The sequence below is a fragment of the Equus quagga genome, chromosome 2 (assembly GCF_021613505.1).
Source record: "Equus quagga isolate Etosha38 chromosome 2, UCLA_HA_Equagga_1.0, whole genome shotgun sequence".
In the NCBI taxonomy this organism is placed as follows: Eukaryota; Metazoa; Chordata; class Mammalia; order Perissodactyla; family Equidae; genus Equus; species Equus quagga.
The window spans coordinates 178756611-178772728 of record NC_060268.1 but is presented as its reverse complement, the minus strand read 5'-3'; the positions used below and the strand labels follow the sequence as shown (position 1 = coordinate 178772728).

Genomic DNA, 16118 nt, shown 5'->3' with positions numbered 1-16118 from the left:
TACTGATAATATTAATTGAATTAATATTATTGAATATATTGAATAATATTAATTCAATTAATATTATTGAATACCCATCTATTTCTGGTATTTTAAATCTTAGAGTTATTCTGTAAACATTGATTATGTACCTACTGTGTGTAAGAGTGGTAAGGGAAGGATTCAAAGCTATGATGAATCATTTCTATGTTCAAAGTGTTAAAAGCTAGTAATTACAAATTATTAATATTTGAAACTATTGGAATGGTATTCATATATAATATATATAATATACGTATGTAACACATAGGCCTATTTTTTATACATATATTTATTTTGATGAATAAATTGTAAATGAAAGTAGAAACTAGAGCAGCAGCATTTTGCTGAGACTAGAAGTGAGGGGTTTTGGGTTCAGTTTGTCAGTTTATTTCAATTCAGTAAACAAAGAGCATGTTCTGAGCCTGACACTGTACTAAATGCACCACAGATGTAAGATGAATAAAACATGGTCCGCCTTTCAATGAGTTCACAGTCCTGAGAAAAAATAGCTACAGTCCACCCTGAGCTGGATGTGCTCTAGTAAAAATGTGGAGACAACCCTGCCCAAGGAGCAATCTGTTCCAGAAGAGTTTGGACAGGACCAGAGGAGCAGTGGGCAGACGTGGTTATTCTAGAAAATCCACAGAAAGCAGCAGCAGCATGTGACCTAGGTTTGAAGGAGGAGCAGAAGTTTGTCAGGGAGTTTCAGGTCCTCCTAAGGAGACTGGTAACTCGAAAAGGGTTGAGGGGGGAGAGAAATGGAGAGAGGAAGAATGAGACTTGGCTATTTCAATGGCCAAAGAGAAAACTGCTGAAGATCTGGACTAGGGCAGCGGAGGGGGGCCCAACAGGAAGGACACTGGAGACTGCTGAGGGCAAATGCACCAGACCCCACTGATGGCAGCAGGCAGGACGGACAGGTCAGACTGGATTCCAAGGTGGGTAGCTTGGCCAGCTGGATGAATGGTGGCCGCTGGCTACGTTTGGGAGGACAGAGCAACAGGCTAGGGAAAGATTCGATTTTGGAACTGTTGAATGTATGGTGCCCTCAGAAATTCACATGGAAATGCGTTCAGGAGAGAATGATGGCCGTTTTGGGTCCTGGTTCTTTGACATGAACCGAGACCCAGAATGAAGAAGAAACTTGGCCTAAATTCACCTAGCTTGCAAGCAAGGGAGCCAGGTCTGGACCGCGGAGCCTAACTTTCAGGTTCCTCTGGAACAACGCTGGTGTTGTCCATGGTGCTAACATGCAGCCAGCCAGATTCTGGCTGCTTCTGTAGACATAAAGGATTGTGCTTTGGAGACACCATCTGTCCCATCCAACTCCCCACAGTAAGCGCCATCACGCACCCCAATGCACTGGCTTTCCTGGGCTTGCACCGTGGTTCCCCACAAGTGTGGCTGCTTCGTGGAATGCCCTGTGGGGTGGGAGTGCATCTCCACCATCATTACACGGCCCAGCAAGCTCAGGTCCCAGAAGGTGAGATGATTTATCCACAGTGGCAAAGCATGAGTCAGTCAGAGCCACGGTTAGCACCGGGGGACTCTGCGATCTAATTCAAAGAGAAAAACAGAAGCCTCTGCAGCCCACTGAGCCACACTGAGGCTGTCGAGGCCAGAGACATCCGAGATTTCAGGCTTCCTTCCACGCTAGAAAACAAACAAGTGCTTGGGTGCCAAATTCACCTGCTTTTAACTCTTACGCACTACACACAGGGGATTGGAGAATGGTGTGTTTTAAATACATTCCCCTTAAATTAACTTGAGGAGTACATGACAGCTTGCTGAGGAAACCGTGGCAGGGTCCGTGTATTTATAGGAGCATTAGACAGCAGAGTATCAGCCGGAGGAGCTAGAACAACACTCCTGCACAATCCCATGCAGTGCCGGGAGAAGTGTTACTACAGAGCCTAGCAGAGTCTCCAGGAAGCAAGTAAAGCTATTAGGGTGCCAGCAGACGGAGCAGCTGGGATGTAGGACCGATTTTTATTTCTTTGGAAATGTACAGAAGAATAATTTCGTAAGAAAAGTCCCCATCCTTAAAACTTCATTTTTAAGAGAAAAAGACTAAGCAAAGAAATTAAGTCTACGCCCCATTGCTCTAATCATTCATCACCATGAGGCACACAGAGTGCTCCAAATGGCTTTGCAATGGCACGCACAGTGGCACAGCTTCAGTTCATGTGGACTTCTCAATGCCAAGGGTTTATTGAATGGTTCCGTTGTCTGGTGGGAGGAAAGGGACGAAGGCAGAGAAAGGAGAGACATAAGCATATAGCAGCTTCTGGGTATTTAAATCTTGTACACAGCCCCAGCAGTCCTGGAACTTTCTGTCTCACCCCACACTGTCTGCAGCCTTTGTCTAACTCGGGTGATAATTAAGGGAGAGCACCTAGCACAGGTAAGGCTGGCCTGGCTCCACATTCACATTCATGCTTTGAAACTCCAGAGTCAGGACTTTTCCAGACTGCTCATGCTCCCGAGGAATAAGCATTCAGCATGATGGGTGAGTCCCTTGACAGTGCAGTGCAAACAGCAGGTCTCGCCCACAGGAGATGAGTGGCACCAGCAGCAGCGCCCTGCCTCAGGTGTGCTGCAGGGCATCAAGACCCGGAGGCTTTAGGGAGCTGGGTAAACCCCCAGCCAAGTCCTAAGAGACGACGAGGTCTGGAGCCCAGACTTGGCACACAGACGCTCCGTCTGCCCATCTGACTAGAGAGTAAGTCTCCGTGCTGGAACCACTCTGAAGCAGGTCCAAACTACACAGGGGAGGCCTGCTGCCTTTGATGGCGGTTAGAAGCAACGTCATGCAGAAAACACCAGTACAGCCTCGCACATAGGGCCAGGCCTTCCTCCAGGCCACAGGAAAAGTGAAAAGGGACTAAAATGACACTCTCAGGTTTCCCTTAACAGAGCACAGCAGCAGCTGGTCACCCACAAGTGTACCCTGCTGACCTTACCCATCCTTTCCAAGATTTTATTGCAGGCTTTTCCAGAAAAAGAGAAATAGGGAGTGGAAGAAAGCAGCCAAGCTCCAAAAAGATCCTGGTGTGTGCTTTGCATAAAATGTTTCAGAATCTTCTTTGATTAAATTCTGACAGAACGGAGCCAGGTCACAGAGCTCGCCAACGAAGTCGGCTTGGGGAGAAGGTCTGTTTGTCTGCAACAAGGAGGGGGCTCATTGTGGGAGGAGAAAGTGGGGCACCACAAGATTACTGACCAGGGCAGAGCAGACCAGGGCAGAGCAGACCAGGGCAACTGGGACCAAAGCTGAGATGGAATTTGTCTTTTAAGGCTCCGTGCTCATTCATTAATTCAGTAAATATTAGGTAGGCAAGCACCATGATTCAGGGCCTGCTGTAGATGCTGGGAACAAAGACAGGTCATTCTCCCTGGTCACAGCCCCTGCATTTGAGGGATGGAAGCAAAATAATATGGAAACAAATAAATAATTATTCATGGCAAGTGCAGAGACGGAAAAAGAAAGCGGTGATGGGGGATCTTTTGGAAGGTACTAGAGAATGAGGAGGCAATGTGTACCTGGGGGACAGAGGGACAAGGCGTGGCCAGCCATGCCACCAGCCAAGACAGGTGTTCCAGGCAGGGGACAAAGTAACAGCCATGAGGACAGTAACAATGTCTTCTGTAATGGCAACCCCACCCACACCACATGGTCTGCCAGGCAGCATCCAGGGCCCCATCCCCACGCCCACTGTCACTGGGACATCAGTGTTGAAGCCCAAAGTGAGGGCCATTACCGCTCCATCAGGCAGCCTCCCAACCCACCTATGGACTCCTCACTGTGTTAAGTAGGGAGGGGCATCTGTGCACAAAGGAGTCAAAGTGCCCTAGAATGTCCCCTGGTGGCTCCGTTCCAAGTCGTCTCCTCTAACCAGGACAGCAGGTGCTGCTTTCTTCTGGCTATTTGGCTGTTAAGATTGAGGATTGTGTCAGCCAGAGTTGTCCAGACTATTAACCTTCAGATACTGCCCTCTCCAGCCAGCTACCTGCTTCAGATTCACCCCGGTGACTTGGTGTGTTCCTTCCCCAATGAGAAAAGCACATTCTTCCCACCTCATGGCCAGGGCACAAGACTCTACAGTTTGCCCAGCCGGTACACCACAACTTGCATGTTACAGAGGGGAGGGAGGCACCAGGCTCAGGGTCGCGTTGCCTGCCCCAGAGCAAGCATCTCCCAGCAGGTATTCATGGCCGCACATGCTCCCTCCATGCAGAAAACTGCTCCTGGTTGCAGCTTCTCAGTGGAGGGGGAGCGCAAACAGGAATCAACCCAACAGATAAAGTCGAGTCATTTTGTTAACAAGAACTCAGATTAGATTACTCTGTGATTACATGGTTCTGCAGTGTGATAAATTGGTTAATAACAGGATTCCCAATGTAGTTGCTTAATGGAAATTCAATAATTACAGGTACCCGGAATTCTGCTGTTCGCCTAGGAAACGCTAGCACCCCTCTCCGATCTAATAACTGAAACCTATCTGGGACTGTTAAAATGGCTACAATCTGGACAGCGCATGCTTTCAATATTAACTTGATAAAATTACTCTGGTACCTAGTGTAACATAGTGGATACTGCAGTATATCACAGACTCAATAGAAGGGTTCTTGTTTTCCTTGTTAAACGTTCAAGTTTAAGAATTCTTTAATAGGTATCTTTATCACTGTTAGCTCGTCTCAAAATTAGTAATCGACAGATAATAAGGAAAAAAATAATATTTGAGTTGCATCTTACACTTTAGGAAACTTTTTCACTGACCTTTTTTGTGGGGGGAGGAGTGAGATAGTCAGGAAATAATTATTATCTACCTTGAAGTGAAGGAAACGGAACCTTAAAGAAGATAAAGGACTTATCTGAGTCCTCACTCACCACGCCCAACATCAAGTGGAAAAGGCAGGACAGAAATCCACATTCTTTCTACTGTGCCACAAAATTGAGGGTCATTTTTTCCTAAATGCACCACATCCTGAGACTAGCACTTTTTACAACTGTCCTTAAGAGGGACTATGCCCCATTGTCACATGTTCTACACTGGCAAAACATGAGTTCATGAAGTTTTATTCTACTTCCTATAAACTGCAACATGCCTCAGAGACCCTTTGAAATGGGGAAAAAAATAATTCTTGTTTTGGGAGCAGGGGGTAACTAGCCATAAACTTCTCTGACAATATTTTTAATTTTGTCAGTAATATTATAGTCTTTGACAATAAGAAAAATGGAACAGTGGATTTAAAACATAAAATGGTCCATTAGACGGGTCTTGAACTTGGTTTTAAAACTCCAGATAATACAGCTTCGCTGTTTTGTCTTTCCAAAATGTCAAAATTTGGCTAGGATTAATGGTTCTCTAGATCAATAGGATTTCATGTTTATAAATGGTTTACGGTTCCACTGGATATAAAATGTTATGAGCTCATGCATTATCATCATTGCTGAGCCTTTACTGAAATCTACTGACATTTAGTCTGGCATCTAGACCAGACATGGAAGGAGCACGGAGCGGAATTCACCGGAGGCCTGGCATGATGCAGCGCCCAGGTCCAAATAATAGGGGTCTCGGGGAGCTAAGCAGAAGGGGGACAAAGCTCAGCAGTGCTGGGATCATCACAGAAAAGTGACACTGGACCGGGGTGGTCCCATCTCAAATGCCAAACCCATTAAGAGTTAGTTACAGATAGGGGATCAACAATGGTTCTTTCCAAAGCCATGAAGAAACAGGAGGACCCTAGGCAAGTTGAAGCATTCTTCATAAGAAACAACACATATTTTAAAAATCATCTTTAATCCTATCCTTCTAACACAAATATTGTCACTACTGGCCAATATCCTTCCACATGGCTTCATGTTTGTACACTACGGTTTCAGTGATGTAATTACACTTTGGGGTTATTTTCATGGTGTGCTGTCTATGTTTTTGCCTGAAAAAGCATCTTTGATAACAACTGAGTAATGTTCCATCGTGTTGGCTCAATAAACACACTGTTCTCCTCAACACTGGATATTTTGGCTCTTGCCAGTTTTTCGAGTGAATGAGATTTTGGAAGAACATAAGCCAAGGTCATTTCACTTCACGACTGCTTCAGGTGAGAGAAATAGATTTCTCTGATCTTGTGAAAAGCTGCACAGGCACAGAGCTTTCATCCACCTGGTGTATATGTCCTAAGATGACCCCTGAACACTCATCCTTTTGTTTTTCTATTTATTCCATGAAGCACATGTGTGCAGTCTATGGACAAGCAAAAGGCTTATTCAGATGTCACACTTTTCATTTCAAAAACACATTCTATACTTTGATACGAGCTGTATACCTTAACAACACTTCAGGGGTTCACAATGAAAGCAAATAAGTTCTTTTTCAAAGAAAATGAATCTATTAGAAACAGTTCACGGTGACATAGATGTAAAGCTAATAGCCATCTGCTTAATATTGAACCATAAAATTAAATTATAAACATAGGATGAATTATCATCACACTGGTAGCATGTCAGTAAATTTTGCTGTCACTAAGGGAGATCTTTATATATGAAAGATCAAGCACTAAGTTCTGCCCTCTCTTTTCTTTCTAGTGTGGAGCTAGATTTTAAGCAGCAAGAAGACAAACTCCAGCCAGTTTTGAAGAAACTCCATCCTTTTGAGGAAACTCAGGTTGCACCTTCGCCTTACTCTCAGGAGACTTACTCCTCGACTCCCAAGCAAAAATCCAAAACTGAATCTAAAAAGCATGGAAGATGGAAACTCTGGTTCCTTTAAAACTCATGGTGTTTGGAGTCTAAAGGCCGTCTTTAAAACCCACTGGAGTTAAGTCAATCCTTTTCCAAAATGAATAGGATCAAGTGAACCGTGGCTGACTCGGGTGCCACCCAGTTCTCACCCTGCTTACCAAAAAGGCCTTTGTACTAACAGATAATTAACAGAAGCAAGGTATTAAATGTCGCACCTTGCCAGCTGTTCTTTGCAGTTCACAGATGTGGGATGTAAAATCTGAAACAAAACTTATGTAGTCAAAGATGGTAAGTAAAAATTCTATGCCCCCACCCCAGATCGGCAAGTATTACATTATCAACCTGCGAAATGGCAGGCTGTCACTCTGTACACAGCTAAAACTCATAATTATTTTCAAGCCTTTATTATTTTTTTAAATAACGAGAAGAAAAAGCAAGCCTTATGTTTGCAAAGGACTTCATTTTTATGTTTAATTTTGCAAATAAGCAGGGGGCGAGTGCAATTTTCAGCACATCAAATTCCGGAGAAAGCACAATTTTTTCAAGTGGTCGGAGACCATGAATAATCTCTAAAATGTGACTATATGTATATTTGCCTTCATGTGCTGTAGCGCTAAGCCAAGTAACCACATCTCAGTGTCACATTGACACCTCAAATTTAGCATTCTCTTCATCTCCAGACCTGCGACATGTTTACTGCTCATTTTCCAAATGGCCAGCAGCCAGGAGGCCCCCAAAGTCCGGACAAGCCTTTAATCACTGCAAGTTGACAGGGTCAGAGCTATTGGACACTAAGCTTTCTTAGATCTCATTTTTAATCTTTTGGTACCCAAAGGCCAAATGATACATTCTGGCAAGAATTTGAAAACACACATAGAGATACACAATGGATAATACAGTCACCAATAAATCCCAGGCGTTCTCTGCCACCGGAAAGTGTTTCTGTGGATCAATCTTTGAGACATTGTTCATCACCGAAAGTGCAGCCAGACATTTTATACTATTCGTTATGCTTTGTAACAACTGTGGAAGACCTGGCCATCTCAAAGAGAAACAGCGTGTTTAGTTTAGCTGCTACCAACCAACAAACTTAACGTCACCCACATTTAACCTATTAGTAAGTTGTACTAAATGACATACCTAGGGGAAAGCTGTGAAATCAAATGTTTTTAGGTATTTTTTAAAACAACAGTGACACTTAGAGTTCTCTTTTGATTACACATTGCAATATAAATCTTAGTTCCTTTATTTTTTCACTCATTCCTCTGCACCTTTGCAAGTATCTTTTTATAGAAATCCAAAGCCCCTAGTCTATTAATGACTTTGTCTATCAATTTTTTGCTTTTCACAAGAGGAAGAAGGGATCTTATTTTGCCTCTTTTTGTACAACTTAAATTTTGAAGTTTGTTAACATACGAGAAAAACTAGTCCTCAAGTTTCTGTCCAACAGTTTCTTATCTAATCTAGTGCTGACATGCACACCTCACTGATTAGATGCCAAAAATAAGTGGTTACCCTTGGTAAAAGAACCTCTACCTGCACTTTTCAGATTGGAGCTATTTCTTGCCATGCTTTTTCCTCCCAACTCAACAGCAAATCTATTTTAGTTCTAAGTGTTTGATTGTACAAGGTCCTGGTGATCAGCAATCAGACCTGGACTCGAAAAAATGAAAAGGGTGTATCATGTAAACATTCTTTGGGGGTTACTCAAACTATCCTGCAAATGTATGCTTCAATTCAACGAAAAACACATCTTTTGTGGAAACACTATATGAGGATACAAATCCTTGAATATCAGTCAACAGAATTGAGAAATATTTTTGTGCAAAAAGGATGAGCAAGTGGATCCTGTACCATGAAGGAAGTGCAATTGTTTCATGTAGACATAAAATTTAAAAAATGTGTTTCATGTATTTTATACTGTTTTTAACTAAAGTTATAAAAATGTTTGCAACAAGTTATCTCTCCTTGTGTTTTAAGAAACCCAGCTATCTCAGTGAGTTGAAATAAGGGTGTTAGCAGCTTTCCGATTAGTACCATAAATCTGTCTGAACAAGAGGACATCCTAGTAAACAAAACAACATCACTGTCTGAAAGCAGTCTAGACCAAAAAATAATAATAATCATCATTAAATTTTTCAGAGTCAAAAAGGAAACTGAAGATAAACTAATTCCTATTTAAAAATAAAACTATCTTCAGAATAGAAAAAAATATTTTCAAATTCATTTCATAGTTTAATTGCAATGTGTCACTAACAGATGATGATTCTTCTCTTAGAAAGATTTAAGTAAAAACTTTGATACAAAACCAAGGTAAAAAGTATAGTGTTCCCTCATATGTAGATGTACACATGGCATTACGTATAGAGATTAAATTATTATACTTGTCACTAAGTTCTTTATTAATTTTTAAATAAAAAATCAAAAGTAATGTTTTGTGTGGCTATTAAACTTATTTCATGGTCTCAATAATCTGGGAAAATAGAAGTAATCTAAGAAAATAATAATAAAGAAAGGATGTTTGGGCTGAAAAGAACTTCACTGGGTCCTCAGGAGAGGAGAGCACTGTCAGGCATGGGCACTGCCCGCTGGCCTGGCCTGGCTGGAGAGGGGGCGAGGCTGAAATCCAGCTTGGCTCAGCTTGCCACATCACGCACCCTGGCATGGGCTTCAGCTGCCAGGACGACAGGATGACTTTTTAAGGGCACAGGGCATTGCACAGGCTCACAGCAGGATCTAGCTAACTGATGTCTAATTTTTAAAGAACTTCAGAGAGACAACTGAACCCATCCAGTGTTTCCATGGCAAATCCCAGGATGGCCCTATGGAGACAGTTTCTCTCTAGAACATCTATCAAGCAGGTCCCCAACCCCAGGGGATGGGCCACCTCCTTCATTTCTTCTTCCCTCCCCTGGGTAGAAGACAAGTGCCCCAGTCGGGCTGAGCACCCTACCTCTCGTGGAAGCCTAGGAGAGAAGAGGTCACTACTTCCTCTCCTGGTCTCTGCAATGACAGAGTCTACTTGCAAGGATGAGACATGGTAGGCTGAGACGGAAGGCTCCTGCTACCTCCCAGGTTCCTCAGGGAGCAGAAGGGGATGAGTGCAATTCAGGTGTCTAGAGAAGGAGCAAGACCCAATGCTCCATCCCAGAGCAGTGAGGGATCCTCCAAGTCATAGCCTGTAACTATTTGTGAGCCACCTACTGGTGCTGCCTCAGAGGGCCTCTCTTATAAACAACTAGATACGACATCCTGCCATGCAGGTGCCTACCAGTCACTCTGAAAGTGTACCACTGCCCTCCAAGGAGAAGTCCCGGGGCCTCTGCATCTGCTCCTTCGATCTCAGACCCTGCCCTACTCTGGCAGAGTGTCAACTGGAAGGGAATCAAGGTGTGGGGAAACCATGCTATCTTGGAAAGGGCTTAGGAAGCTAGAAGAAGTGCCCCACGCATCCTATGAGGTTGCCGAGGTGTCCCTTGCCATGGAGATCTGAGGTGTAGCACATATGGCATCACAGCCTGTAGACCAGCACCAGGCTGACTCCAGTCTCAAACAGTAATAAGCACGCCTTGCAATGCCACGCGCCTTGGGGTACCATGGCACACATGGCACAGCTGAGATACACAATCCTCAATTCCAACTCCAAAGACACACCATCAGATTAAAGTGCTTGCTTTTTGCCTTTCATAGAAGAGAGCAAAACCAAGAAATGGGTGGTGAACTTGTGCATCCCACGCTTTCTGTAACAGTGTAGCACATTTAACAAAGCCCGGACTGATTCTCCTGGAGCACTTTTATCAGCAAGAAAAATTTGACTTGATTACTAAGCAAGGCAGTGTCATTGGTGCATTGTCACCTAAAGATCACAGCAGCTGCTTTCTACCCCGATATATCTCCTTTTATCTAGAAAAACTCTACCACGGGCACATTTGGCACAGGCAGTCTGCGGCCGATTTATTTACCGGAAGAAAAGAGCTATATGATTCAGAAATAACATTCTATTTTGTGAATTAGTGTTAACTAATCATGCTATGATGTGTAGCCTACATTTCGGCAGATAAGAAGGTCATATGAAGTAGCATATTGCCTTTTAAGTAGCTCAATAATTAACCTAAGATACTTGTGCGGTTTGGTATGAATATGCAAGAATTGCAGACCATATTTTTCCCAAGCAGTGACGTGGTTTTTATTTCCTCTGCAGTAAATCCACAGTCAGTGACCAACCTCGAGCAAATATCAGGGCCACAGAAATATGAGAAAGGCAGGAAAACCTGCTGTACCGATACCAAATCAAAAATGAATTTATAAAGTCATCACAGCTCACATGCGTACCTGTGTTAGGATATTTCCTGAAAGCATGTTTTCTAAGTAGATTTATCACCAAACAGTACAATTCCCGACACTTTTTAGGACACTCATATGCAAAAGCAGCCACTGTCCATTTGAAACATTCAAAACGTATTCTTTTCTTTTGCAAATGAAGATTTAAACAGCATTTTTAAAAAGGCACATTCATACATAAACTCCATTAGAATAAAGACTGCAAAAGGAATGTTCATGCATGGGGACATAACATCTTTGTGAAAATATTTGGTTATGAGTCTTGGTAAAAGGGCTCTATTTACTGGAAGACCATTGTGTTATATTATTTTCCAAATGAAGAAGCATGTCAGGTCCTTATAAGTCGCCCAGGCTCAGAGAGCCCTGGGTTTTCACTAACAGCATATGCCCTACCACTGATGCTGCCGACGAAGAACACTCCCACCCCAAGTGTCCCCACAGTCAGTGTTCAAAATGGAAGCAAAATAACTCCTGACGCCTGAGTCTAGTGACTCAGGAGGCCTGCTGGTCACAAGACCAAGTGGAGAATCCAGGCAGAGTTTTCCCTTTCCTAAGCCTACTTCTGTGAATTTTCCAAGGGAATCTTTCCTCAGAAGAGGCCCACATTTTCATTTTAGTGAATTAGTAATTGCCAGTCTTCTGGTGTGTATCCAGGCCATAGAAAAATCTTTAAAAGTCCTTCTCACTCGATTACATTTTTAAAGACCCATTAACAGAATGTAAATCTGATCATTTGAAAGAAGCAGCAGCAGCTAATAGCACAGGAGAAGGGACAGTCCTTCTGTGTTTCATTTCTTCCCTTCTCAACCCAGCATCGCGTACAGCGCTTATTGCAGCAAAGACACACTAGCTTTGGGGAGTGGAGGGGGGAGGTGAAGAGGGAACCAGATCACCCACCAAATGGCTGGCCCGGCCACCTGCCCAGAAGACAAGAGCACCCATCCCACATCCCACTTGCTCAGAACCACACACGATCACTAAGAATGCTAACACCGAGGGCCCAGAAAACTTTACAAAGAGTAACAGAAAAATAAAATAGGAAATCAGACAATAGAAAACCAAGCATTTCACTCAATTATTCTACAGTATCAGACTACACTGGAGTAGAGATAAAATGACATCTGAATTCTGTGGCAAGGTTACTGCACGGCTTCTGTGTTAGGGCCTGCTTTAGACATCCACATGGTCTATGATTCTATACTTGCCAAATGGATTTTTTTTTTAAGTATACTTAGAATCATGGCATATTTTTATCCTATGCATGAGATACATTCTAACAGCCTATTTCAAATATAATGTGGAAAAGTATAAAATGAACTAAAACAAATGATATACAACCAACTGCACAGTCTTCATAAAACATCACAGATGCAGATAAAAGAAAAGCCTTATGCTGTATATATCACAGCTTACTCAGTGACGTGTGAAGTTCCCCAGTTCTCTATTCCATCCATAAACAGGGGAAATTGTCGGGCCACAGCAGCATTCCCAAGTAATAAGTTATTTCAATGGAAATGGAGGTCACATTTCTAGTATTATTGTTGACAATACCATGGAATAAATCATGAAGTGAAACATTTATTCAAAAGTTCTTTTAATCACTTTAATGTTTTAACTCCATTTTCAGAGATTGCTTAGAATTTTAAAGCTGATGCATAGTTATAACCATTTCCATTACATTTATACAAAAATGAGTAGCAAGCACATAAGGATTGAAATCTCTGTGTGATAATGGAATGTTACAGCTTACCCAAAACAGGTCTATAAACCATTTTCTGCTCTTTTTCCACTCTAGAAGGTCCACTGATTAAGTTTTTTGTCCACCTTGTCAGAGATATTTTTTCCCCGGATCTTCCTCTAATCTAAATTCACAGAGCAACAACAGTGACATTAAGAAGCTAATGCATAAATCTCCATCTGAGAGGATGGGGAGAGCAAGGTCAAGCACACTGAGCAGGGGAGCATTTCAGTCTTCCCACTCCGTGGACATCACAATGAGGACTCACGGTTCCTTGATGACTGAGAGGTCCTTCCACACAACTCTAATTTTAAATGGCAAATGCCCTTCCTGAAAACATGGTGATGCTGTCATCACTCATTAAATTATAGCTTATTCAGAATTTTTTTTTTCCGAGATTCCTTCCGTGGCAGCTTAGTTTTACAAAAAGAATGTCTGGACTCCTTTCACAGATATTGGAAATGTTGGAATTGAGAAGAGTCAGCTTAGGACCTAAATCCCCTTCCTGCTTCTGAAGACTCCTGTTGGAGAAGGTCAGGGCAGTGGGGAATGAGCCAGAGGTGGGCAATGTGCCCTGCTCCACCCCCATTCCCTGACAGTGCCTTGGACCCCGCCGACTGCTCAGTAGGAACAGGGCTACAGCTAGGTAAGACAGAGCATGGGTCCTCACTGCCATACCCGCTTCTTAGAACACGTCAGGGCTCTTCCTAAGGAACTCCTAAGGGGTCCTCACAACACATGGGTTCCTCCAAGCCTTTCAGGAAAGGCACACCCGACTCTTGGCCTGGCCCTTCTACCTCCAGGAGATTCTAATGTTTGGCCCCATGGAAATGAATGAGAGGTGGAAAATGGAAAGGTGCCTACTTTCCTGGTCAGCTGCCTCCCTAAGTAGGATAGAGCTCTTGAAGGAATTCAGAATTCAGAGTCCTCTTTGATACCTCCTGGAATACCACTGAGATCAGTATCATGAGTCTCAATCTTACACAACAGACTAAGGAGAGTAAGCCTTGGCACCAAATCAGGGCTCCAAAGCAGTGCTGCCAGGCTAGCTGTGGGATCTAGAACAATTTCTCATCTCTCTGCAGGGATTTTCTACAGTTGCATATACACGACAAAAGGTGAGAATTAAATGAGAATATTCCCATTAGTTATACAGTGCCCAGAACATAAATAAGTGCTCAATGAAGAGCAGCTATTATTATTGCCACTATTATCATTATGCCTGAGATATGAGATATTTCCCAAAGGCATCCTGGCCCACATGGTCTGAGAGAAGACACTATGCTCTGCATGCTCCTGTCTACCTTCCTTAGATCCTCTGAGTGAGCTGTGAGCACATCTCACAATCTCTCCACATTCCAAGGATGAATCCAAACTGTTATGGGCTTCCCCAGCCCTCCTCTCCCCAGTTTAACTGTTGACCATCAGGCTGACCCGAGTGAGCACACAGCTCGAGTCAAGACCTAACCAGAGACAGGACTAACTCATCAGTTCACTTGCCTCCACATCAGCCATCTCCCCGCTCTGCCCATCCCAAGGGTCTACCACTCACTCACTGAAACCCCGTGAGTGCCGCCATCATGTCACCCCAGCCTCCCTAATCCAGCCCATTCCAACAGAGGTCTTAGCAAAATGATACCAAACTTGGTTCAACTTCAAGCCACACATCATCCAGCTACTGAAGGCTGTCTTGCAGTCCCACAATATGAGAGGGTTCAAGGACACCCCTAGCATGACCCAAGAAGACAGGAACACCAGACCCCAGGAGTACTCCTGGAGTCACCCCAAGTCTCACTCCATGGGGCTCAGTCTCCACCCACCTACACAAAGGTGTTTTTAGATTATATAGAAGAGTAATGATGATTATATAAGAAGAACATGAAGAAGCAGACAAATTTATGGTTACAGAATAATGGAAAAGCCTACTGCAAATAAAGCCAATCTACAAGGAAACATTTGCCTTCCTAATTTATATACGTTATAGCCCAAATCTCTTAAAAAAGAAAATCTGAACATAATATGCTGAAACTCTGAGACACAGACTAGAGTCTTTTACTGGACGGAAACATAGTAAGGCAGCGAGTGTTCCACATCTGTGCCACCTATCTGTGATTCACCCCAAACCACAGCCTTTATTGCGGTGCCAACCATGGGAACCAAAAGCTGCCCACTGCTATATTCTTGCTTTGCTGTCTGAAGGAGACAAGTGTCACCTTACTTGTTCTGCTCCAGGAAATGCAGAAAGAACTAAGGTCACACACCAAGGAAGACCAATGTGCCTGGCTGATTGCCAGTGAAAACTCTAACTAGATTTTTTGTTCTATGATTAGGGAAGTTATTTATTGTTTTTTAATGCCAGCGACCAAACCAAATTAAATAGTAACACGTAATAGAAAAGAAAGAAATTACATGAGACCTACGTGTGCATCTTTTGCCTAAGAAACCAAACTTAAGAGTAACAGGTTGAGGAGGAGAGCCATAAACTCTGGGGAAAAGGCACCATAACGTGAAACTTGAAAGACTGTCTCAATTATTGTTAAAACTTTCTGGAAAAGAAGAAATAGATACCGTTCCATGCCTCAGTACTCTGTATAAGAGAAACACCTAACAATACATTAGAGCAGACAATAAAATAGCTAAGTTGGAGTACCTCAATTACTTTTTAAGGTCGTTCATAAAATTTTATTAAAGGCATCTTAAAGGTAAATATGTAGAAAGAAACTGCCAGAAGAATGAAGGTTTAGAAGAAACTACACATCCTTTGCTAGAGGTAACTAAGGAAGAAACAAGAGCCAAACGCTTCTGTCTCCAAACTGTTGGTTGCTTACCCTTCAACTTTGACACTTGCTTCTAGAATCATGGAAAATGATTACCTTTTATGTACCGGACTGTAAATAAATGCATCTCAACTGCTTGCTATCTTGTATTAAAATAAACATAGTTTCAAAAGGCAGTTGGAAAAGAACCGGACGCATTTTCAGGATTGAGAATAAATGATATTCTTCAGGAAGATGCTCCCAGCCACAATGAAATACCCAAATGTATGTCACTCAGCACTTACAATGAGTTCGGAATCCCGCCCCATGGAAATGACGGTTCGGTTCACTGTCCGGAGAAGTTTCTCCATGATTATCTGGACATGCCTCTGAGTCGGGCCCTGGAGGAGGACACATCAGTGAAAACCAAATCCTAAGGCAATCATTAATATGCAAGCCCCAGCCGTTGTCATTGAATCCATTTACCCTGGAAAGAGTAAATCAATTACAACCCTTA

The 16118-nt window shown here is 42.9% G+C and overlaps 2 protein-coding genes across 3 annotated transcripts in view; one reads left to right on the top strand and one right to left on the bottom strand.

Annotated features, from left to right (window-relative positions):
- INSYN2A (inhibitory synaptic factor 2A) overlaps positions 1-9128 on the top strand; it is a 59409-nt gene extending 50281 nt beyond the window's left edge. Inside the window, exon 4 of the mRNA XM_046651128.1 lies at positions 6611-9128. Within this exon, the coding sequence (XP_046507084.1) occupies positions 6611-6794 (184 nt within the window). The 3' untranslated portion in view covers positions 6795-9128. The remainder of the gene's footprint in view (positions 1-6610) is intronic.
- DOCK1 (dedicator of cytokinesis 1) overlaps positions 1-16118 on the bottom strand; it is a 502522-nt gene that overhangs the window by 292692 nt on the left and 193712 nt on the right. For both annotated transcript variants that reach the window (XM_046651107.1, XM_046651115.1), the window contains exon 27: positions 15907-16002. In XM_046651107.1, the coding sequence (XP_046507063.1) occupies positions 15907-16002 (96 nt within the window). The remainder of the gene's footprint in view (positions 1-15906; positions 16003-16118) is intronic.